The sequence below is a fragment of the Amyelois transitella genome, chromosome 10, assembly GCF_032362555.1.
Source record: "Amyelois transitella isolate CPQ chromosome 10, ilAmyTran1.1, whole genome shotgun sequence".
Classification (NCBI taxonomy): Eukaryota; Metazoa; Arthropoda; class Insecta; order Lepidoptera; family Pyralidae; genus Amyelois; species Amyelois transitella.
The window spans coordinates 9396987-9422246 of NC_083513.1; the positions used below are offsets into that span (position 1 = coordinate 9396987).

At 35.7% G+C, this 25260-nt stretch overlaps 3 protein-coding genes across 4 annotated transcripts in view; 2 read left to right on the top strand and 1 right to left on the bottom strand.

The window, feature by feature from the left end:
* The first annotated feature begins 1017 nt into the window (after nt 1–1017).
* Nucleotides 1018–7542, top strand: LOC106133100 (heat shock protein 68). The gene is made up of 8 exons (XM_013332712.2): nt 1018–1207; nt 3179–3365; nt 3776–4657; nt 4734–5003; nt 5170–5271; nt 5347–5574; nt 6163–6306; nt 6858–7542. Exons 2-8 carry the CDS (start codon nt 3195–3197, stop codon nt 6963–6965), a joined length of 1905 nt encoding a protein of 634 aa, XP_013188166.1. The 5' UTR covers nt 1018–1207; nt 3179–3194; the 3' UTR covers nt 6966–7542.
* Nucleotides 7261–19539, bottom strand: LOC106133087 (transmembrane protein 135). 2 transcript variants are annotated; one of them, XM_013332692.2, is made up of 10 exons: nt 18305–18823; nt 17811–17941; nt 17373–17499; nt 17036–17187; nt 16696–16807; nt 16249–16401; nt 15299–15439; nt 14671–14837; nt 10864–13514; nt 7261–7539 (listed from the first exon to the last, which is right to left on the bottom strand). In XM_013332692.2, exons 1-9 carry the CDS (start codon nt 18461–18463, stop codon nt 13463–13465), a joined length of 1194 nt encoding a protein of 397 aa, XP_013188146.1. In that variant the 5' UTR covers nt 18464–18823; the 3' UTR covers nt 7261–7539; nt 10864–13462. The 2 variants fall into 2 exon arrangements, with proteins under 2 accessions (XP_013188146.1, XP_060802119.1); XM_060946136.1 differs by lacking the exon at nt 18305–18823 and adding an exon at nt 19260–19539 and having other exon boundaries at nt 7402–7539.
* Nucleotides 19540–20328: 789 nt separating this feature from the next.
* The window catches only part of LOC106133101 (CCR4-NOT transcription complex subunit 6), a 140239-nt gene continuing 135307 nt past the window's right edge, over nt 20329–25260 (top strand). Inside the window, exons 1-2 of the mRNA XM_060946030.1 lie at nt 20329–20457; nt 22194–22309. Of these exons, the coding sequence (XP_060802013.1) occupies nt 22202–22309 (108 nt within the window). The 5' untranslated portion in view covers nt 20329–20457; nt 22194–22201. The remainder of the gene's footprint in view (nt 20458–22193; nt 22310–25260) is intronic.

A 25260-nucleotide genomic window follows, 5' to 3' on the forward strand; every position in this document is an offset into this window, starting at 1 on the left:
TAGTGCGTGAAAGATTCTGCCAGTTTATGTTAAAACTACTAATTACTTAGATAGTATTTAAGGACAGCTTCAATATCTTTTCTTTATGAAAACGAATAATTAAGCTGTAACCTTAATAACAGGAGATAAGTAGATGATACAATTAGTGTAATATGCTGTATGTATAGCTTTATATAATCATCAATATGTAAACAAAACTACAGGTAAACTGTTTCAATAAAATTTACTAATTTTAATTATTGAATGTTTTATTTTCTCCCTCTTGTTTAATATTTCTTGCTGATTTCCGTGTTTGAAGACAACTTTCCGTGTTTGTAATTCTTAGATATCAGTTAGTTAGTCAGTCAGTTACTTAGTTCAAATGGCACCTTGAAACATTAAAAATTGTCAGTAACACAATTTTTTTTTAATAGGCCGAAAAAATCCTTGAATAACTTCGAAATCCAAGTAACGCTAGTAACTAGAACAAGCGAGTGTGAGCAAGCGAGATTATCTCATATATCTTAGATCTCACTTGCTCACACAAGTAATAAAATTGCTACCCAATAACTTTCAAAGGAACCACTACCTATGTTAGGGTCGTGTGCAGATAAACTTTCAACCTTATTGAAATGACATAAGTCTGGCAGTCGCAGGCTTCCCTCTATAGGCAAATCTTATGCAAATAATGAGAGACGACGATATCTCGATCGATAATTATCGGGCCCAGTTCGGCCATCGTTGATTACCGTCTCTTTCTGTTTTGTTATGTTATATGTCATAGAATAATAAACTGTTTTACTTGGTAATCATTGGTATTAAAGACCGTATTCATTTGATGGAATATTTATTCTTTTTAAATATGCATGTGTGTGTGTATCTATTGGATCCACAGTGCACGCTATTTTAACCCGTAAGAATTTTAAAACTATGACTGCAGATATGAACGCGATCGTACCTTATAAGATCTCTTTCTGATACCAAAACTCCAAAGAAAATCTCAGTCTTTGGTTTCAGTAGAAGTTTCAAAGACTACACCTAGTTGACAAACTCATGCCAAAGTCACAAACTGAAAGATTCACACATTACAATAAAATTTTTAAGTGAAACTCCGGGCCAAATTAAAATGTTTGATAAATTATTTAATGAAACTGGTGTCACGTTTTAGTTTATTTCGTACAGGCGATAAATTTTGGATGCCGCCATATGGGGTCTGTGAACCAGCTGAGTAAGTAATTAAAGTGTACATACATATGTATAATCACGTCTCTATCGTCTCTATCTTACGGGGTAGGCAGAGCAAACAGTCATTAGAAAAGGCTTTTTAAAAATAACTTTTATGAAAAGAGAACCTCCTCCAATCTATATCCTCCTTTTTTGAAGTAGGTAAAATTTCTCAAACCTTCTCCAAAGAGTATCAACAGTTTCCTGAGAACGGTGTAGCGGGAGCGATGATTCGGCTCGACCGCCACCAAAGGGAAGATCTTCTGCCAGGCTTGGTGTGATGCCTGGGGAACCGCGGCTCCGACGATGTCGAGTCAGAGGTTGTATTCTCCAATACATGAAATCTTTGTTTACGCGATTTAGATTCTTCACTGCTATTGGCTCAGCGCGTCAATTTCTTCGCTATGATTGACAGTTGGCATGTGAATGGCTGTTGTGACGTGTGAGAGACGTCGCCACAACGGCATCAAAATCGGTTCAGCGAAACGCGAAATAATAGCGGACAAACATACATACAAACAAGTCAAACCGGGAACCACCTTATTTCTTGAAGCTGGTTAAAAAGGTTACTTACCACAAAATGAATAGTATGGTCCTACACCAATTCGTGCTATTTTATTAAGGCCACATACCAATATACCTAGTATACTATAGACAGATGCGTCCTTCACCTTTTTCAATAGGCCTGTCTACAGTTACGACCTATAAGGCTTAACAATGAGCCCGATACACGGAATATATACATATAGTAACCAGTTCGATTGAGAATACCAAGTGGTGAGGTGGTTTTTGGCTAGTGAGCGAAATCGGGGTCTGAAAAGGCGCAATCGATTCTAGTAAGTTATCGATTTCTTACAAAAATAATTTACTTAGCGCTGGCTTTTGATGGCGGCGTCGCCCGCTGAAATTTTACATACTTCAACTACGCACTCTCATGTTTGCGTGTACTGTTTGACTTTTGGCCTTGGTTCAAATCCTGGTATCCGCATTTAGAAGAATTTATTTCATGTTCAATAGAAATACTGTGCATTTTCATTGTGTCTAAAACTAGATTGCTTAAGTCAAACCACAAGGAAACAAGAAAGCATTTAAGTCAAGAAACTTAACTTTAAACTTATTTCAAGGGCGAATTAAAGGGGGGTTATTTATTTCTGCTATAAATTTCATCATTAAAAACGAGTTATAATAATAAGGTTTGTGAGTGAAATATCATTAAAACAATATGAATATAACTAATACAAAATATATGAGTGACTCTCATGCGTCAAATTTTGTTCCTTGCATCCCTTTCTCTTCCTAGAAAAATAAATCCCGGACCGTCTTTGGCTTATTTAATTACAAGGAGGTCGGGCTTGTCCCGTATCGTTCCATTATGCTATTTTAATTAAGTCTACTTATAGCATTAAGAACATTGCGAAGACCCTTCATTGATTAAGCCTGGAGTGAGCACAATTACTGCGTCCTGAACAGAAAGCGCCTAATTGGATATCTTTTTCTTTATTCATCGTCACGAGAGACCATTAACGTTAATATACGATAAAGTGAAAATCGCGTGATAGTATTTTTGGGGAAAAAATAATAAATTTTATTTCAGACTTCACAAAAGTTGTTATTTCTTAAACTTTAAATCATTAGTGTTTCCCCTTCATGTAATACCTGTATTATACTAATTGAAATAGTAGTTTACATGTATAATAGGTACATACTAATTTAAGTACAAGACGCGTGTAAATAACCGCGCATTTAATTGTTACGAAGTGTACTTAATATACATGCTGTTATTCATGATGTCTCTTCTTCATTTTGTAAAGAGCAAGCGCAGTTACTTAAAAAAAACTAGGAACCCTTCCTATAGCATCATTCGTGTCCGCATGTCACAGCGAATTTCCTTAAAACTTGAAGTCGAGCTTAGGACACTTCGTAATTACGTTAATGTTGGAATAGTATAATAGGAAATCTTCGTGTATTTCACCAGATTTTGACAAACAACAATGACTGCCCCAGCCGTGGGTATAGATCTGGGTACCACCTACTCCTGCGTTGGGGTCTTCCAGAACAACAAGGTGGAAATAATCGCCAACGACCAGGGAAACAGAACTACACCATCATATGTCGCCTTCAACGACACAGAGAGGTTGATTGGAGAAGCCGCTAAAAATCAGGTAGATACTTGACAGAAAACACATTCCCTTCTTTGAATTCTTCTATGATATTCTTTTTACCGTTGTGTTGTAAAGGTATCATTTTAATATTAGGGAAAAACGTCAGAAAAAAGTTTTAGTTACAGTAATGTTTAATTTGTCAGGGACAAAGAAACTACTTGTTCCCTAAAATGAAGTTTTGTTAAGTCATCCAGAATGTAACTACAGGCGACGAAACTGTTTTAACTCCCAAGAATTTGTTCTTTCGAGTAACTTTGTTTGATGGGTACAAAAGTTATCCGGTCAGCGCTGAATTGAAACTATTCGAGCGTGAAAGGTCGAATGGGGATCACCCATCCTAATGTGCGTGATAACATAATATAATGGCTCACTGGAGTCGGTTCTATATCTCTCAATTCTTTTATTTTTAGGTAGCAATAAACCCCAAAAATACGGTGTTCGACGCTAAAAGGTTAATCGGACGGAAATTTGATGATCCAAATGTGCAACAAGATATTAAACATTGGCCATTCGAAGTTGTTTCCGATGGTGGAAAGCCAAAAATAATAGTCGAATACAAAGGGCAAAAGAAAAGGTTTTCACCAGAAGAGATATCATCTATGGTTTTGACAAAAATGAAGGAGACTGCAGAGACTTATCTCGGTGCGAAAGTCAAAGATGCCGTTATAACAGTACCTGCATATTTCAATGATTCCCAGCGACAAGCCACTAAAGACGCAGGCCAAATTGCTTCGCTAAACGTCCTCAGAATCATCAATGAACCAACTGCTGCTGCACTTGCTTACGGACTGGACAAAGACTTAAAAGGTGATAAAAATGTCCTCATTTTTGATCTTGGTGGTGGAACATTTGATGTATCCGTATTACAAATCTCAGAAGGTTCATTATTTGAAGTAAGATCAACAGCAGGAGATACACATTTGGGAGGAGAAGATTTTGACAGTAGAATGGTAGATCATTTTGCACAAGAATTTGAAAGGAAATTCAAGAAAAACATTAAAGATAATCCAAAAGCACTAAGGCGACTGCGAACAGCTTGTGAAAGAGCAAAGAGAACCCTTTCCTCTAGTACAGAAGCTAGTTTAGAAATTGATGCATTGCATGAAGGGGTGGACTTTTATTCTAAAATCACAAGAGCGCGTTTTGAGGAACTGTGCTCTGATTTATTCAGACAAACTCTAGCACCTGTAGAGAAAGCTTTGAAAGATGCTGCGCTCCATACAAGAGAAATACATGATGTAGTCATGGTAGGTGGTTCTACTCGTATACCGAAAATCCAACGACTTTTGCAGGTAATAACTGCTTAATTACTAATATTTTGCTCATTGATAGTTTGTAGTCTGATACTGACACCTTTAATTTTTTAAGGACTTCTTTAGCGGAAAAACTCTAAACCTTTCAATCAATCCTGATGAGGCTGTGGCTTATGGGGCTGCAGTGCAGGCAGCTATTCTGTCTGGTTCTAAAGACACGAGACTGCAAGATGTGTTATTAGTTGACGTCGCTCCGCTATCCCTCGGGATAGAAACTGCTGGAGGTGTGATGACGAAAATAGTGGATCGAAATACTAGGATTCCAACAGCACAAAAACAAACTTTCACCACGTATGCAGATAATCAGCCGGCTGTTACTATTCAGGTGAGTTATAATAGAAAATACATAGATACATACATAAAATCACGCCTCTTTCCCATTAATTTCCTTTCTTCCTTTTTCTTTCTCTTTTCTTTAATAGAAAATACAATACAAATAATTGCCGGACTAATAGCTTATCGTTTTTTTTAAATAATTTGTAACTCTTTAGGTGTATGAAGGTGAAAGAGCTCTTACAAGAGATAACAACCTTCTCGGGACATTCAATCTCACTGGCATTCCACCAGCTCCTAGGGGTGTACCACAAATTGAGGTCAGTATCTTCATCAAATCAAAATTATATTTGAACTGAAACCACAACAACTTTTGTGACCATATGTGATTATAGGTGACCTTTGACGTTGACGCCAATGGAATCCTCAACGTCAATGCTGAAGATAGAAGTACTGGTCGATCAGAACGTATAACAATATCCAACGACAAAGGTAGACTGACCAAGAAGGACATTGAGAAGATGCTACACGACGCTGAGAAATTCAAAGCAGAGGATGATGCTGTAAGGAAGAAAGTGGAGCTAAGAAACCAACTGGAGAGTTACGCGTATGGATGTAAAACGGTAAAAGTTGAAGTACTCTTACATTTGTATTCAGAACTAGTGATCGCGCCGAAACCGAACCAAATGCCGTGTGGTGCCCGGCACCAAAACAAAAAGGAATAGGACCACTCAATCTCTTTCCCATGGATGTCGTAAAAGGCGACTAAGGGATAGGCTTACAAACTTGGGGTTCTTTTTAAGCGATGGGCTAGCAGCAACCTGTCACTATTTGGATCTCAATTCCATTATTAAGCCAAATAGCTGAACGTGGCCATTCAGTCTTTTCAAGACTGTTGGCTCTGTCTACCCCGCAAGGGATATAGACGTGACCATATGTATGTATGTATGTATGTACTAGTGATCGATAAATCGAAATCATATCTGACAAGTCCGAAACGTCGCGGCACGTTAAGTCTTATTACCGGAATGTCCAGTCGTTTTCTTTAGTCCATTTCCTTGAACATCCATTGCCTGAATGTCCCTCACCCCGAATGTCTACATCTCAAAAAGCATTCGTGTAAAAATAAAAAAAAATCTACAGTTTGCCATACCTAGTCTTTATATGCAAGTATTTTGGATACCTCGTATAATCATAATTTGACTGCACAGGCAGTGGAAAACGCAAGTAGCAGAATAACTGACAGCGAACGAAATGCAGTGCTGAAAGAATGCGGTGATCAACTTCACTGGCTCGAAAATAATCCTGAGGCGTCCAGGGCTGACTTGGAAAAGCATTTGAAGGATGCGCAGAAGGTAAGGATACTTTTACCTTTTTTAAAGGGGAAGGGCATAGTGAACGTCATACTATAAACAGGTGGGTTAAAGAAAGGGACATATTTTGCAGATATGATGATCTACAGAAGCCATGAAAAGATAAGTACATGCTTAGATCATATGATCTAAGACATAATAACTACTTATGTATTTTAATTCACTATTGGAAGGAATAAAGTTACAAGATATCTAGGACAATGTGCATTCGTCCACGATTAAGATTTAAGAGATCTGTATTTGTAAATTGACGTCCGATGAAAATGCTGCAGTGTAGTTTGTTTCGTCGCTTCTTGTACACATGCGCTTTGGAAGCGGTAGAAGTTCTAATTAGATTTAAGTTATGTGACGTCAATAAGTGATACCTTGTATCCAATTTCGAAAATAAATCTTTTCTATTCTAGGTGCATACATACAATTGAACTCCATTTGAATAAAAATAAATGGCTCTGAATCATGTAATAATATTATTTATTTTTTTCATTGTCCTGCCTGCCGATACAGTAATAGCTATTGGAATATTTTTTTTCAAGGTCTGCCAGCCAACTATGATGAAGCTTCATGGGTCAGTGGGAGGTGGTGGGCCCAGTTGCGCCCGCCCCCAGAGCCCAGGCGGGCCAAGGGTTGAAGAAATCGATTAAACATTAATTTATTCAGATGTATTCGAGAGAACATATTCTGTTCTTCATCATTATAAGCCACAGTTCAATGTATTTCGTAGAAACACATTAAACGTGAAATGATAGGAGCTAAAACTGACAGTCCACATAAGCATGTACTGTGGACCACAGAATAAAGTACATCACTTACATAAGGCACTTTGTTTTACTTTTCTATATGCCCACTGTACGCTGGCTAGGTTATACAAAATAAAGTTTTATAAAAACAATAAGATATGATGAAATTAATTTATTACAAAAATAGAACAATGTCACAGCATATGTGTCAACTTACAAGCATGTGTGTGTTATCTTTTATATCATCATAATAATATAAAAGTATGAATAGTATAGGACTTCATACAATCCTTCATTAAATAGTAATCAATTGCTACAATGCGACTGTAATGCGATTTCTATTTGTTTATGAAAAGATAAAAATCCTGTTTTAATTCCCGTCTGCATACAACTTTACTCCGATCTTAAATTTATTGTCTCGTTCGAGCAATAATAACTCCAGTGGCGCCCTCGTTTACAATTATCATTTAATTTTAACCTTCTGCCAATCTAAGGTCTGCCGCGCCGATGGATGCATGGCTAGGGGCGAGCCTAGTCTCGAGCGTGCCACTTCCGCCATGGGGTTGGGCGACCCCCAGGTAATGGCTAGCCTTACCCTGGCATGCGGGGCTCTGCTGGGGCGGACAAAATTTTTCCCTAGCGTCTCGTGGGAATCGCATGGATGCAAATTTTTTGAAAGAGCACCTAGATGGCGGCGATGGTGTCCGCACCCCATCACGTCTCGTTCCCGGCGGGAGCGGTATGCGGTCTGCTGAAAGCCGCTTTGCGACGATGAATGTAAGAGGAGGAATGAAGGATAAGATTGAGGAAGTATGCCTGATGATGGATGAAAGACGTTTGGATGTGTTGTGCGTGAATGAAACGAAGCGGAAAGGATGCGACGCGACGCAGCACGGCCCTTACACGGCGTATTGGTCTGGAATTTCCAGTACCAGCCGAGGCTGTCAAGGGGTCGGTCTAATTCTTTCTGCACGAATGGCTGAGTGCGTGAATGAGTATGAGTGTGTCAGCCCTCGTCTTCTATGGATTAGGCTGAAAGTTGGAATCACTCGGATCTTCGTTCTAGGTGTTTATGCACCTTGGGATGTGGGTTCGAGGGGTACAACATCAGCAAAAAGCGAAAACGAGGAGTTCTGGAATAGTGTAAGAGAAGTATTGAAAGTTACCAAGCCAAATGAGAAGATTATTATGTTAGGTGATTTTAATGGATGGGTGGGTGTAAAGCGTGATGGATATGAAAAGGTGCTTGGTGCGTTTGGTGACGAAAAGGTGAATGATAATGGAAGAAGTGTATTAGAAATTTGTCTAGAGTGGGATCTTTTTGTGTCGAACTCAATGTTTCAACATAAAGAGATCCACACCTACACAAGAGTGGAAGGTATTTTAAAAAGTATGATAGACTTTGTGATTGTAGATGAAAGATTGAAGAACAAAGTGCTGGATACCCGTGCATATCGCGGTGCTGGCATTGACTCGGACCATTTACTGGTGATATCCCGGATAAGGGGTATCTTCAATCGCTGGCGGCACAGGGTAAGGGAGCAAACCAGCGCTTTGGAAAGAGTAAAAGTAGAAAATTTGCAAGATATGGATGTAGGTAAGAAGTATATTAATAGACTGAAGGATGAATTTGAAGATTTAGAGGAAATGAGCGATATTGAAGATGGATGGAAGGAATTTAAAGAAAGAATTGTGAAAGTAGCTGTTGAAGTGTGTGGTGTAAGTAGAAGAAGGAAAGGAAAAAATCACAAAAATGCGTGGATGAGTAAAGATGTGCAAGAACTTGTGCGATTAAAGAAGAAAGCATGGCTGGATTTGTTAGCAGCAAAAGCTAACTTAAGAATGCAAGAGGTTATAGATGAAGATGTGAATGAAGCACGTAAGGAATATAAGAAAATGAAAGATTTGGTTAAGAAAGCTGTGATTAGAAAGAAAGAAGAGTATAAAGAGGATTTTGATAAAAGGCTATCAGAAGACTTTCAGTCAAATCTGAAAGTATTCTGGAAATCCGTAAGGTCAGCCCGAGGAAATACTATAACCAGAGAGCTGACTAGGATCAGATGCCAGGATGGTAGCGTTGTGAAAGGAGAAGAATGTGTACTAAAGATATGGAAGGACTATTTTGAAAGTTTATTTGAAAAAAAGGAAGGAAATAAGAAAGATTTCTGCTATAGCGAAGAAAAAGAGAATGAGATGGAAGGCGAAATTGAAATGTTCGAAATTGTGGAAGCACTTAAGAGTATGAAAGCGGGAAAGGCTGCTGGGTGTGATAGAGTGTCGGTCGAGATGCTTAAAGCAGGAAAAGGCGTAGTAGCTAGTCAGTTGTACTGCCTTTTCAATTTGTGTTGGAGAAGCGGCCGAGTACCAAAAGATTGGTGTAAGGCTGTTATCGTGCCACTTTACAAAGGAAAAGGGTCACAGCTGGACTGCAAAAATTATCGTGGTATAAGCCTGCTTAGCGTCGTCGGCAAATTGTATGCTAAGGTATTGATTAATAGAGTCAGGAATGAAACTGATGACAAAATATGGGATGCTCAAGCGGGATTTCGAAAGGGAATGGGATGTACTGATCAGGTCTTTTCCTTGCGGTGCATAGCCGAAAAGTTTTTGGCCAAGAGTCAAAAAGTCTATTGCACATTCGTAGATCTGGAAAAGGCCTATGACAGAGTTGAGAGGAATGAATTGTGGTCAGCACTTTCTATGCATGGGGTGAGCAGTCTCTTAATACGAGCACTGAAATCCTTATATGAGGATTCGAGTGCTTGTGTCAGGATAAACGGAGCGCACACTGAGTGGTTTAAGATTGAGAAAGGCGTTAGGCAAGGATGTGTTGCGTCACCGTGGCTGTTCAACCTATTTATGGATAGCTGTTTGACAGATTTGAAAGAGTCTAAAAGTGGATTAAGGATGAATGAGTTACTCGTCAAATGTCTGCTCTATGCCGACGATCAGGTTATACTGGCGTCATCAGCGGAGGAGTTACAGGAGATGGTAAACTGTATGCATGAAGCTTTAAAAGAGAAAGGAATGAAAGTGAACGTAAGTAAAACTAAAACACTGGTTTTTGAAATGGAGAAAGAAATGACAGCATGTAATATTTTGATTGGAGGAGAAAAAGTGGAGCAAGTGAAAGAGTTTGTATATCTAGGATCAAAGTTTACATCAGATGGCAAGTATGATAGTGATATTGAAAGGAGAGTGAACGCGGGGAACATGGTGAATGGAGCTTTGCATGCCTTTATGAGCAGTCAGAAACTATCCAAAAAGGCTCGACTGGCTGTGCACAGGGGCGTGTTGGTCCCGACATTAATGTATGGGAGTGAAAGTTGGGTATGGCAAAAGAAGCATGAAAGCAGAATAAATGCAGTGGAAATGAGAGCGTTAAGGAGTATGATGGGTGTGAAATTGAGTGACAGGATAAGGAACAGCGTGATAAGGGAATGTTGTGATGTGAAAGAAGATGTAGTTACAGGAATAGAAAAGGGTATGTTAAGATGGTTCGGTCATGTGGAGAGGATGAATGAAAGCAGGTTGACTAAGCAGATATACAAGGAGAGTGTGGAGGGAAAGGTCGGAGTGGGAAGACCTAGACGAACGTATCTTGATCAAATTAAGGACGTCCTGGTAAAGGGTCAGGTCAAAAGTACCCGAAACCGCCGAGCTTGTATGAAGAGAGTTATGAATGTGGACGAAGCGAAAGAAGTATGCAGAGATCGTGGCAAGTGGAAAGAGGTAGTCTCTGCCTACCCCTCCGGGAAAGAGGCGTGATTTTATGTATGTATGTATGTATGTATGTTTTAACCTTAAAAAAGTACTGTTGCTATTTGTTAACAATTGAGGTTACTTCAAAAACATATTGTAATGCTAATGTTTTTTCCTTTTAAAAGTGACACAGAGGTCGCCACTGGGGTAACTTTGCCAAAAATGGCTTCTTCGCCTTATATATGATACCTTTTAGTTTTTAATCGACAATTATTTTTATTTGATACAGATAATAATATATTAAAACAGTATTTTCATCTACATCTTTATTTAATAAATGCAAAGGTATATTGCAAATATTTAGAGTCTCCGTAAAGCTATCTACCTACTCGTACATCAACTAACCTTTACCATATCTAATATTACAATTTAAATAAATATTGCAATGTGGTTTGCAAAAAAACGATAATATCCTATAAATATAATACGTAAATTGCTATGTTAAATAAATAAAAATTGAATACTTTCGATCTATACCTTCTCTTATTATTGCTATGTAAAATAGCGAGAATCTGATGAATTGCTTAAGCGTTATTCGAAATCTTTGTTTTTTTTTTTATCACCAATATAATTGGGTAAAAACAACCAGTGATTTAAAGAAATACTAATTCTTTTGATATATATTGGGTAATTTTAGTAGTTCTCGCATTTAGAAACTTTCTTCTCTCTTTCAACTAAAACCTTTGTGGAATACGCGCATATATCTTAAAATTTATTCACTTCACTGAGAAAAAGAGGTAACATTTGGTAGCTTACCTTTTTAAATCTATTTAATAGCTTATGAGTAATTCGATGTAACCCTAGTCAGTATTTATTGATGCAATATAAGGCGCATTTGCTTAATTGGTGCAATTTATTTGTACTAGTATTTGTATGCATTTTTATCACATTATTCAAATCCTTATTTCAATATAACCAATTAGAGCTTAGCAAGTGGAAATCTATGGAGTTATGCCTACCCTTATGGGAAAAATGGGTAATATCAAGTATGTATTACAATAAACATGCGATGCGCGTGAAGTATAATACAGTACACTCTCAGGATATGGTTTTTCAAGATATAAAAATATTTTTTTCTGTATTGTGTGATTTCTCTATACCTTATATTTGTATATGCGAAGAAAAAAAAAATACTAGGTGTCATCACGAGAGTATTTGTAGATATGTCTTATAACAAAATAGTGAATACAAAAAAATATAAGCACCCATACATGGAACGTCACAAGCTTAAGTCATAAACTTTATAATATTAAAAATATTTCGAGGTGTCACTTTGCAGCCTGAAAATTAAGTAAAAAAAAAATACTGATATCTTTGAGAAATGTTAAGGTCTTAACTCAGTTGGACGATAACATTCAAATACAAATTAGTTGTTTATATTCTTACATAGGTTTTTTTTTTAATTTTCCATTATTTTATAAACATGTAAGAGGAAAGGTGTTACAAATCAAAATCTACTCGTAAAGAAAACTTAACTGAAATTAAAGTAACTGTTTTAAAGAATGGTATCATACAAGTAGGTATTGAGGTAGTCTCTGCCTACCCCTCCGGGAAAGAGGCGTGAGTTTATGTATGTATCATACAAGTAAGCTTCGACCTTAAAACTATTTGCCTAAACCAAATTTTAATTTTTCTATTGAGACTCGAGAAGAATTGAATACTATTGAAAGAATACTATATGAGTATATAATAAATAATAGATACTAATAAACATTTGTCTTTTAAAGTAACTTGTATATTAATCTAAATTAAATTCTAATAAACTTTACCATTAAAATAATAACCCTGTACCACGCTTTAAATAAAATATAAAATCACGCAAATTGTCGCAAAAACAACATAATTGACAGTAATTGCGACGGCAAAAATATTCGAGTATAATAATACTTATAATGTTTGTTCAATCTTTTAACAAGAAAATAAATACATGTTTTGCAAAAAAAAAGATAGATTCGTTCGGTTTACCTTCATATGTTTGTAATGGATTAAAAAAAAATACTATCATAAGTACATAGGCTATGATGAGGGAGAAATATATTTTTAGGGCGTTTTCAGCAATCAACCAGCCTCCTCTAATAATATGCCGTGAAATTGGAAAAACCCGTTTTTTACTCATTCAATCGAGCACATTACAATCGTATAAGCATACTAGCTGTGTCGGCAAACGTTGTTTTGCCATATAAATAATTTTTAGGTTATTTCTAGTTAAAAAATGTTAAGGGTCGAAAACCCTTATCACTATGGGGTATGAAAAATAGATGTTGGCCGATCCTCAGACCTACTCAGTATGCTCACAAAATTTCATGAGAATCGGTCAAGCCGTTTCGGAGGAGTACGGGAACGTACATTATGACACGACTATTTTACATATAAGCATATAATAACAATAGCATATATCCCATAGAAATGGGAAGATGAACATTTAATCTTTTCTATTTGAAAAAATTGTTCATAAATTCGTATCATTGACTGAATTAACCTTTTAAATATTTGCACTGAATTTGTACAGAATATAAATAACTTGATTTGTTGCTATCATTTCGTTATTCTATAGATATCAAATATGCCCATAAAATTTGTCATAATAATCCTGATAACTATTGTAATGGCATGTTTTTGTACAAACGTATACGTATCTTTTACATCGTCCTAAGGATTCTTTGGATGAAGCCAGCCTGGATTTCGTCGGCTCTGTAAAGAGAAGAAGAAAAGTATTTTTATAATCGTAATAAATTTTGAGGGTAGCGATAGCAAGATAAGTAAGGACTGTAATTTGCCTTTCAGTCTTTTCAAGACTGAAATGAAGGCTCTGCTATCTCGCAAGGGATATAGACTTATGTATGTATGTGATTTGCTTCAAAGTAGAAATCCAGTTTCTGCTTGACCTCATGGGAATAGGTCTTAAAATTATTATATTTACTTTCTAGCAATTATGCTTAATGAGATTCAAATAGTGACAGGTTGCTAGCACATCGCCTACAAGAAGAATCCCAAGTTTATTAGCCTGTCACGTAGTCGCCTTTTACGACAGCCATGGGAAAGAGATGGCCTTGTTGTTAAGTGCCTGGAACCAACCGGCTCTAGCTAATCTTCTTATATATAAAAATGAATCGCTAAATGTGTTGGTAAGCGCATAACTCAAGAACGGCTGGACCAATTTGGCCATTTTTTTTTTAATATTCGTCAAAGCTCAACGATGGTTTTTACGGCGAAAAAATACCAAATAATTGCCTGAAAAACCTTAAAAACATTCCTTTTCTTTATCCCATACAAACGTTTTCTAACTAATACATACAGTCCAATTTGAGCTTTATTGCTAATGTATAAAGTTCACTGTTGTCTAAGCAATGAACAAAAAACTGTCATATTACAAATCTTTTTGACAGAACGAAGTCTGTCGGGTCCGCTAGTATTTGTAAATATACAAACAAATTCTATTATTAGTTGTGTGAGTGGAGTACACGCCTGTCACCCTTTCCATCATGTCTCCTATCTCGGGTCTGCTGGAAGGGATTTCTTTTGAAATAAGCAGAACCTTTGTAATTTTGTTTCTTGTGTTTATCAGTCTCGATGTTTTCTGTGTACATAAATTAGTAAATAAAATAAAATAAATAAATAAACAAACTATTCAGCTTGTTAATATTAGTATAGATATATTTACTTGAACGTCCTGGTGAAGGGTCAGGTCAAAAGTGCCCGAAACCGCCGAGCTTGCATGAAGAGAGTTATGAATGTGGATGAAGCAAAGGAAGTATGCAGGGATCGTGGCAAGTGGAAAGAGGTAGTCTCTGCCTACCCCTCCGGGAAAGAGGCGTGATTTTATGTATGTATGTATGTATATATTTACTTGTTAGAGGTGACAGTGTGCATCAGGTTGATGATATACCGCGGGCACACATCCTCGTGCATCACGCGCGCGTGGAACAGCAGCCCCTGGCAGAGGCAGTACAGCAGCTCCACCAGCGGCCAGTGCTCGGGTATCATATTGCGCTGGTGGGCCCATGACCCGAGGATCTGGGGGAAGAGAGAGAAAGGTTTTGTTAATTTGCATATTGTGCAACAGGTGCCGTCGCATTGCGTAATCCATTTGTGAATACCTTATTAGTCCCTCAGCTGTTATTTATAAGATACGAGTACCTAGATAGAGTGCCGTGTGGTTCCCGGCACCAATAGAAAAATGAATACGATCACTCAATCTCTTTCTAATGGATGTTGTAAAAGGCGACTAAGGGATAGGCTTATAAACCTGTCACTATTTGAATCTCAATTCTATCATTAAGCCAAATAGCTGAACGTGGCCATTCAGGACTGTTGGCTATGTCTACCCCGGAAGGGATATAGACGTGACCGTATGTATGTGTGTGTGTATGTATGTAGTCTCTGCCTACCCCTCCGGAAAAAAGGCGCTATTTTATGTATGTATTATGTATGTATGTAATATTAATTTAGTGGAATTACTCTATAGTTTAACCAACCTGAAGTGTTGACGTCCAAGGCGCCAACGCTATGGGCGTGGAAGGCGAAGCCCTGAACGCCGCGCCGGCGAGGAAACCCGCGGGCAACGCGTACAGCGCGCTGTCTCGCCCGCTAGACCGACATAGAAGGCATACCACCAACTGTAAAATAAAAATAAAATATTTTTTCTGTCTATGTCTGTTCTATTTGAAACATATATATATAAAGATAGTTTAAACAAATAGATAACATAAAGGGTCAGGTCAAAAGTACCCGAAACCGCCGAGCTTGCATGAAGAGAGTTATGAATGCGGATGAAGCGAAGGAAATATGCAGAGATCGTGGCAAGTGGAAAGAGGTAGTCTCTGCCTACCCCTCCGGGAAAGAGGCGTGATTTTATGTATGTATGTATGTATATAGATAGATAATTCATTTATTTGATTTGCTACACGCAATTTACAATTTTATATAGAATACAAATTAATTAGGGTGTGAGTTGCAGCAATACAAAAAGGTCGCAACTCAACGAATTTATTGCTATAGAGCAATACGCTGTTTACATTCACGGTAATAAAGTGTCAAAAACCAATCAACACAATCTTGAACTATAGACACTCAATAAGTGGGATCAAATTACAGTACTTATATTGTAAACACTTCAATATAATATGTTAATTACAAGAAAACAATAAGCCTTTTCACTCATTTCGGTAATCGCTGCAACTATTTATTTATGTACATGTATTGTTCATCTATTGTATTTTTTTATGTACATATGTATATTATAATTCGATTTTATTTTATATTTTGTGTAGGTATAAATATCAGAATTCAAAAACAGTAAACAGTATTCTCTGTCAGACCCAACGGTTGATTGGTAAATAATGCTTCTAGCGTTAAGTCCGCTAATTTTGCTATACATTTGTAATTTGTGCAATGAAGTATAATTAAATAAATAAATAAAACTCACCCTGTAAATGCCAATATAACCACCGAAGAACAGGCCCAGTTTCAAATGTGACAGTCTCAAGGACTTAAACGCTTTGGCAGGCGTCAGTAGCTTCGGTATTAATGTGCGGAGCATCGTCATTGCGCACCCAACGCCGAACAGCTGAGCCGTGCCCTGAAAAAGAAAATTAAGGGGTAGGCTTATAAACTTGGGATTCTTCTTTTGAGCGAAGGACTAGCAACCTGTCACTGTTTGAATCTCAATTCTGTTAAAAAGAGAAACAGCTGAAAATGGCCTTTCAGTTTTTTCAAGACCGTTGACTCTGTCTACCCCGCAAAGGATATAGACGTGATGATTATATGTATGTACTCGTGTTGGGTTAGAAAAAGGTTAATTTAGTCAATAAAAATGTAAGTTGCTCTACATAAAAGAGCAAGCTTTTAAATCCTCTTAAAATATTACACGTACCTTTAAAATGTAATTCATGCAGGGCCCTTTGTGTGGGCAAGCTGGACTTCTGCCCTCAAACCCCTTTACTGGTTCGCCGGTTTCTTTTGACACACGAGGCGGGTTGAAAAACCTATTGTCAATATGGGAATATTTTACAAACAAAATTTTAATTTGTTAACAAAACAAAATGTTAATCTCCGCCTATCCTCTCTCTACATTAAAACTTCGACCTTCGAGCCAGATCACATACCAATGTATACACTTTAATAAACAAATTAACATAAGTTAATAACATTTAATAAACTTACATACAATTAACATCCATATTCTGTTTTGTGTTTTTTAATAAAATACTGACCAAAAAATAGGCGTCCGACTATTGCTCTCCCTGTCACGTCGCATAAGATAAAAGAAGATAGCACTCCCAAACATAAATATGAGTGTCTCTTTGCCTGGAGACCGCCGCAGCCATCCTTTCATTTCTAATGTGCGCATCCAATATTCGAAGACCTGAAAAATAAATTCAGTTGATTCAAAAATTAATGTCATTTTTCGATATCAGACCAATTCTCAAACCTACTCAATATGCTCACAAAATTTCATGAGAATCTGTCAAGCCATTTTGGAGGATTACGGGAACAAACATTGTGAAACGAGAATTTTATATGTAAGAAAGAAATTAGAATTACTCGTACCAGATTGACAAACAAGTTCACGACAAGTATCCGTCTGTATGGTGGTTCCCAATAGACCGCAAGCCCACTTAATGTGCATGGAAGCAGTACTGTAGAGTAGTATGTGAATTGACTAAAGAACAGTTTCCTGTAAAAAAACAAATGTGTATTTTAATATGTCTTTTATTTTTAATGGGGCATAAAGAGCTGAGGTCCACATCTTTTCTACTACTTAAATTTAAGAGCTAACTGTTTTCAATGAAGTTAAGTTGGGCTTTCTCCATTCATCCCTTTTCTTCTGTAAAAAAATATTATTTGTTAGTATGTTGTAAGGTTTAAGTCCATATTAACCTTTACAAAATTAATAAAGTTAAGTACATATAGCTTGTTTTTAGTGTTTCGTAATAACAAAACTTATATAACAGTTTAGTTGTTGTCTTAAACATAATAAACATTTACCTAAATAAACAATTCAAAGTAACAAAAGAACTTCCAACTGTAAGACCAAAGATGCCAGACTTCAGATACAACTTGAACTGTTCTATCATCTCCTTTTTGCCCAGCTTCTTGCCTCGCATCAGAATCTGAATCTGAAAATTGACAAACACAATACAGGCAGAATTCTCTTAAGACTTACGCATCATCAGAATTGCTACCATTATCTGAAGGATTTAAGTACATATCTTTGACGATAATGTTAATAAAATGATTTTTAAGAAATACTCATAATCCTTGAAAACTGCATATAAGATCATTTGCTGTACTTAACAGTTTAAATTCCAGTGATAAATAGCAATGCTAGTCTATGTGCAAGATAAAAGTCAGCTTTCTTGCCACAGGTGATTTAAAAAAAAAACCATTGGGCTACTACAATTTAAGCAGTATGAAGCATAGTTTATTGACATTGTTTTATGAAAATAATACCAATTTTGAACTCCATGAATATTACTTACAAGATAAACCATAGCATAAAATTTGTAGCTGCCTTTAATGCAACTCATCAACATGGTCGCAGTTGCATCAGTGCAACTAGTGGTCCACGGGTGGATGATCTCCCGACATGAACGAGTGCTGCACGCTTTCTCAAACCAAAGTTTACTTGCCTCTACCATTGTCTCAGTAAAAATGCAAAACTTTGTATATAAAACTTTTCACTAATAAAATTAACTAGATCTCTGAATCTTTGTCTTAAACTCCTATTGCAGATTCTTATTGGCCATTAGATATTCTAATAGCTGTAGGTTCAAAGCTTGTGAAAATTGGAGGTGTCCACATAACCCTCCGGGAAAAGGCGTAATAATTGGGTTTATCTTCTTCCTATGAATTTGACAATGCACTAGTTCATACAGTAATATCACAACATTGTTCTTTTTCAAGGAAATATATATTTATTTCCATTCAAGAAAACCAATTGAGAAGTAAATAGGTAGGTAATAGGTACCCCAAATGCCCAAAACACAAACAAAACAAGATGTTCCATATATGACAGTGACATTTTAAAGAAATGACAATGATTACCTTTTCACCAAAGAGATAATAGTTCTTTTTTTAATTAGATTGTCAATTGATTTCCCTTAATACTAATGTCACTGAGACAAAATTTCAACCAACTTAAAAAATGAAAGATGTCCTCTTTTCACCAGAAAGAAATGATTACATGTCTGTAAGTTGGTTTGGTTGGGCCCACTATTAAAATACATAATTAACGATTTGATATTAAATTTATAATTATCACTTCAGTCATATATTATTAAAGGTACATTAAATCGCTTTAAACCTTCTTCTAGCTAAGTATGCGGTTATAATAAAATACGAATTTTTGAATTTAGGTAAATACCTAACAAACCCTTTGAATATAAAAAAAAAGTCCATAGGGTGGAATATTAAGAAGTTTAAAGTTACACGTACCATGTATATCGGTGTAAAAAATATGAAACTTCCTTTTAAACAGGATAATAATAAATCAGCTCCAGCAGTGACACAGCTTTCAGTCCATGGATGTAAAAGTTCTGAGCATTTTAAACAACCCACTTTAGATCTCTCAACCATAAATTTGCTAACTTCCACCATTTTCTACTTTATTAAAGAATTACCTCCGATATAAGATGGCACTACGAGTATCAAAGTATAGCAGAATACTGCTGAAAATATAAATAACTGCCTTATTTGCAATTTAATTTTATGTATTTCATTTCATTCAAGTAGTAGGTACTCAAACAAAGTACTTACTGATGTGTTACTGAATTTATTTATAAGTATGAAGGAAGTTTTTATTATATGCAAAATACATAAAATGCATTTGCATTTTATACTCGCAATGGTTCAAAAGGTCATCTTGAAAACAAAGACAAGGTGTGAGTGAAGTATGTAAGGATTTAGTATATTGGTTCATTATCGCTGGAATGGAATTTCATAAATATGGTTTAAATAGTAGTTTATTAACCCACAATTCGTATTATGAATATTATATCATTACGATTGTTAAAATTGTGTGCATAACATAATATAAAATGTAATTCCACATTAAGTGACATTAAGTTACTATGTAAATGTCCGTAGGTATCAATTGCCTGATTTTCGTTCTGTTTTTTTCTCTGAAATGACCAGATTTAAAAACAGTAGGTACATGAGGAAATGACGGGCTGACTGTTTAATATCTATCTCACTAACAGATACGGCCACCAAACAAGAATTGAAATGGACTTTGGTTCAATGGTCTGTAATGATCGTAGCAAGTGGAAATTCAAAGTCTCTGCCTATCCCAATGTGAAAGAGGCGTGATGGTATGTATGTATGTTATAAGACAATATTAAATATATGTGCATACTCGTATGTAATTCATTTCTTGATATACAAATTTTAATAAAGGAGGACAAAGCGTTTGATGTACCGACCGATACCAAACAGAGATTTTCATTTTTATCTATGGTCGCCACAACTCAAGAAAAAGTTCTAGAATTCGCCGCTAATGTCGACTGTCGCTGCAGTCGGTAAATGGACGTTTGATGTGGTGTTTGTCAAGTTTGTGATATTGTGTGTTTACAGTGATTTATTCCCCGTTACTATAATCCTAATTGAAGTAAAAGGTTTTAAGGAGTAGATGAAGGTATTCATTTTAATAATTAATATTTATTTTTAGTGAATAACCTTTACAAGCGTTACCTATGATTTGGCGCTTGGACCAAGGCGTCGAGTCGACCCATCTTTTGATGTCAGCTGTACACAAAGATGCTACGCATTTGGCTAACAATCACTAAAATAATGAATTAAATCCGTAGTTTTTCTGTAAAATAAGCACTCTTTGCCCGTCAAAAGGTTGTTGTAATGCTTAATTTACCTAATTCCTTAGGTTTACCTCCTGAACGTCGGAGGTTATGGAACTGTCCTGTTGGGCTTATTTTTCAAAAGAAGATAATAGATTATCGAACATAGTCTTTTTAACACGCCTAATGACCCCTCGCGGTGCTATTAAGGTACAATTATTAACTTTGAATCGAATAACACCTAACGTAAAACTATATTACCATATAGGGGTAGTTTTCAATAACAATCATTGTCAATGTTTACATATAAAAGTAAAATTATCATCTTATTTACCATGCCATGGTCTTTCTGTTAATTTACCAACATATAGTAGTAAAAACATGTTAGTTCTCATTCTCTATTTATTATTTAATTGATCAACTTGGTTCCTATTGCTCTTTTTAGGGCAGTTACTATCATCTTTAGTTTCTTAGCATATCATCATTATGAAATGTTGCTATATATTTTTTGTAATTTGTATAGTAAATTAATGCACACTCTGTAAAAGTATTTACTAAAAACATCAAAAATTAAATTTAAATATAATGCTACTGTTTGAATATAGATGTGTGCTGAAACCTACATACCTACTTGACTGAGATATTTGGAGGTCATGTGTTTAAAAAATAAAATTGCCAATAGTGTTTTGATTGTGTCAGTAGCATAATTTGGATATGTTTGTGTTCAATTACTATGTTACAGATTTTCAAACAAAAAATTATTCAACCAAGACCATTGACACACTATTGCTACATACATTTTTTTCCTGACTTTACCCAACCTACTTTTCTAAAACTTTTTTGACAAAGTTAATAAATTGTAATAAAACACCACAACCAGCCAAAATGAAATGATACAAGTGACATAGATAGATTAGAAATTGACCTACTTACATATACAATTTTGCATTGTTAAATTTTGGTGACTTTGATACTTAACAAATCAGATTTATAGAAAAATTAAAGTTCATATAAATGAAAAAGCAAATGTAGGTACTGCTGCTCAAGCAAAATGATGAAAAATATCATTTGGCCTCCTTTTAGACCAAGCATGGCAGTTAGGTTTGCCAGGCTTTCGGATGGAGCCAGGCATATCCCCAACATTGGCTGTCCTGTTTTTGTTAGGCTTGTTATATTTAAGAGCGCTAATAGTTTACAGTCTAGTCAATCCCTCAGTTTACATCTGTTAAAGATGGCATGAACTTAAAATTTTTAACAGTTCAGGTTGTTTGGCTGCTTTATTACTGAAATGTAAGGCCATACTCACAGGTCTGTCTGGCCATTAGGTATCACCTGGCAACCCTAGCAGCATCCTATGAATATGCGTTCAGTGTAAAATTCAAAAGGTCTACCACTTAGCCACATTTTAACCAGAGGGTAGGTAGCTAGTAAAATAAATACTAAACCAAATTTTTCTACTGTAACTGGACTACTTATGATCATACTGTTCTAACTATTCTTGTAGAAACTGACACTAAAGATGCTCGTAAGAATGGATACAATATACGGTGTTATGTTTAATAGGAGCTAAACATTTCAGGTGACAGTATGTCTCGCAATAAAGACAAGCATGAGGGCGCTAGTGGGCGCACGTACCACATCATGTCGGAGGCGGAGCGGGCGTCTGGGCGGCGTGGTGGCTGGACCACGCTTGAGGTAATAATTTTTTGCTGCTTCAGGCTTTCTAATTGGAAGGAATTTATTTTTCTAACGTTCCGGTAATGCGGGGGTGTCTTAGAGTCATAACTTTCTTAGTTTGACCCTGTAGTGATGTGAGATTGATGAAAAGCACATAAGCCATCCAACCAAGTTGTTTTTTCACTGTCTTTTTTGTTGAATACTTTATGAATATTGAGAACATTATTTAATAAAACTAAAAATGACCAAAATATAAAACTTTAAACAATAGGTTATTTAATCTGCTACCCCCTGTTTTACGATTTACAATCTAACTTCCTAAACTATATGCTTAATAAATTGTAACAATACTCCTAAATCTTAACAGCCAGCATAGATATAAAAAAATCTCCTTGGCCAAAATGGCACTGATAATACGTCAACCATTGCTTGTAATTAAGCGAATATGTACAATTTAAAGTGAAAATTAAACAAGGATATGATTAAGTATATGCCTCTTGACATACAGAACATAAAATATTCGTCAAATTTAAGGCCAGTTTCACACATGATAAAGCCGGCAGAAAATTACCGTTAAAATTTTAATCATGCACGTTTAGTTGCAACATGGCCTTTGTAGCGAGGATAAAGTAGGATTAAAACGCGTAGTAACTTTGATAGTTAGTAATTCTACGTGTCGTGGGAGAATTAAACGAACGTAATCACCTTGTGATTGTGTGAACAATGCTTGTTGAGTAGAAAAAGAAGTGGACGGGTGCAAGCCGTTTGAGTGACTGAAAGAACTTTTTCTGAAAAATAAATGAAAAGTAAAATAAATTAATTTATAAAGTATTACCTTTGAGTAGAGTTATTTAATTAACTGTTAAAATGTAGAAAAACTCTGTCTTTGCAGCTCTAGTCAGTGCCCATAGTTAATATAATAAGAATGAGAGTTATTATTGCCTATCTGTACCTATAATATCTGTGGGGTACCCCAGACACTGTACCCCTATAACTTTAATAGGTTTTTAACTTTACCTGTTTGGTATCGTTGTTAATAAAAAATCGCCTTTATGAAGATCTTGCTTGTGCCGTGAATTCGTCACATATAAAGACAAAATAAATATAACATTTAATTATCTGAAGAAACAATTCAAACATACATAACAGCTCGCGCTAGCGCATTGAACTTCCAGTTCTTTTTTATAAATTCAAGGATCTCCATAATGCTATGCCATGGAGGTTATCGAAGAAATAGTTAAATTATCCATCTATGATATTTGGAGTCCTAGGTTTGATGCGCCATGTGTTAAATTATGAATAAGGTACATTTAAAAAAAAACAAGTCTCCTGGTTCTAAATTTAACTTTAAAAAACTTAAAAAAACTTTTATTAAAATTATCCTAAATTAAAATTATTGTTGTTTTCATTGAATCATAGACGAAAAGAGAAACATGCTTATATTAGTCTCATATTATATTACTGACAGGCAAAAAAAAAAAGTAAATAGTGTAGACAACCTATTTATGTACGTCATAGCAACGGTTTGATTGGTTAGGAAAAAATGTCAGAGATTATATTTTTTTTATCAAATATTTTTATTTTATGTCCAACAATATAGTACTTTTAAACTGATTATATCTCTCTTTTCTCCTTTTGTCTTCTGTAGTGAATAACTAACTTTAAGACTATACTTCCTACAAATAGTTAATCAGAACAGTCACGTACAAAATGATAACAACAGGTAGTCACAGTACGAAGTTTTTCTAGTCTTATTATCAGGCTTGACCTTACGTGGCATTTCATGCGTGTGTCCTTAATAATTCTGAGGAAAACACGTGTTTTATTAATGTAATTCCACTTTGATATGACTTCTTTGTAGAAATAATAATCCTTGAACAGGTGGATATTATTATTTTCTTAAACCTTGTTATTGTTACAAGCCTATCGAACTACTGCTAGTGTTTAGTAATTTTATGAATTAAATTTTATACATAATTGCCGTGTGGTTCCCGGCACCTAGAGAAAAAAGAATAGGACCACTCAATCTCTTTCAATCAATTTGTTACAATTTTACGAAACTTGCTTGGGGCTCAAACTAGTGCTAGTTGTTAAGCTTATACGTTATTATAAGTGCCGTGTGGTTCCCGGCACTAATAGAAAAAAGAAAAGGACCACTCCATCTCCTTCAATCAATTTGTTACAATTTTACGAAACTTGCTTGGGGCTCAAACTACTGTTAGTTGTTAAGCTTATTACTTATTTGTCAGTTAGAACACAATTACTAACACAAAGTTCTGTGTTTATTTACCGATTAATTATTTCGAAAATTCCCATAGAATCGGAACCCCGGCATGATCTTTTGTTTTCATTCTAATTCCGGTTTGAACTGGTAAAAGTAATTAAGCACTATATATAAGCTGTTGTTGGATCAAATCACTCATCGAGTTATCAAAACACTAAATAACGTTTTGCTGCCAAATGTTTATTTATCAAACAAACGTATTGAGACCAAAATATCGTGTGAATGACCCGTAAATGGTTGCATACGATTTATAGATCAGGTTTCATGAATAACTTGCCCGTTTTAGCGGTCAAACTGATACATAATTTGAATAAAAATGCACAAATCAACGCATAATTTGTGTGTTTAAAATTCACCCAGATTAAATATTTACACACTACAATGAATTGGAAACCCTTTTGTTTGAAAAAAGAAGTCAAATAGTAATAACTAGTTGTCTCACTCTGGCTCTAACTTACTAAATCCAATAAGATGCGTCTATCGACTATTTTATAAAAAAAAACATAAGTATCCATATAAAGACGTACATTAGGTAAGTTAAGTACCTAGTAGTTATATAATTTTACACATTTGGGCAACTAGAAAACCCTGGCACATTGGGGTCAGGTTATTTGTGTTAGTGGCATGCCTATCGATTTAACATCTAAGATTTAACAATAAATTTATATACTAAATTTCTTTTGCC

Excerpts from the sequence above, each read along its gene's own strand:
- LOC106133100 (XM_013332712.2), top strand. The coding sequence starts at position 3,195 with ATGACTGCCCCAGCCGTGGGTATAGATCTGGGTACCACCTACTCCTGC. Across the intron at positions 3,366-3,775 it reads GAGAAGCCGCTAAAAATCAG|GTAGCAATAAACCCCAAAAA; the intron begins GTAGATACTTGA and ends TTTTATTTTTAG. Across the intron at positions 5,004-5,169 it reads AGCCGGCTGTTACTATTCAG|GTGTATGAAGGTGAAAGAGC; the intron begins GTGAGTTATAAT and ends GTAACTCTTTAG.
- LOC106133087 (XM_060946136.1), bottom strand. The coding sequence starts at position 19,421 with ATGGTGGAAGTTAGCAAATTTATGGTTGAGAGATCTAAAGTGGGTTGT. Across the intron at positions 17,942-19,259 it reads TTTTTACACCGATATACATG|ATTCAGATTCTGATGCGAGG; the intron begins GTACGTGTAACT and ends GTCAATTTTCAG. Across the intron at positions 14,838-15,298 it reads CTTGGACGTCAACACTTCAG|ATCCTCGGGTCATGGGCCCA; the intron begins GTTGGTTAAACT and ends CTCTTCCCCCAG.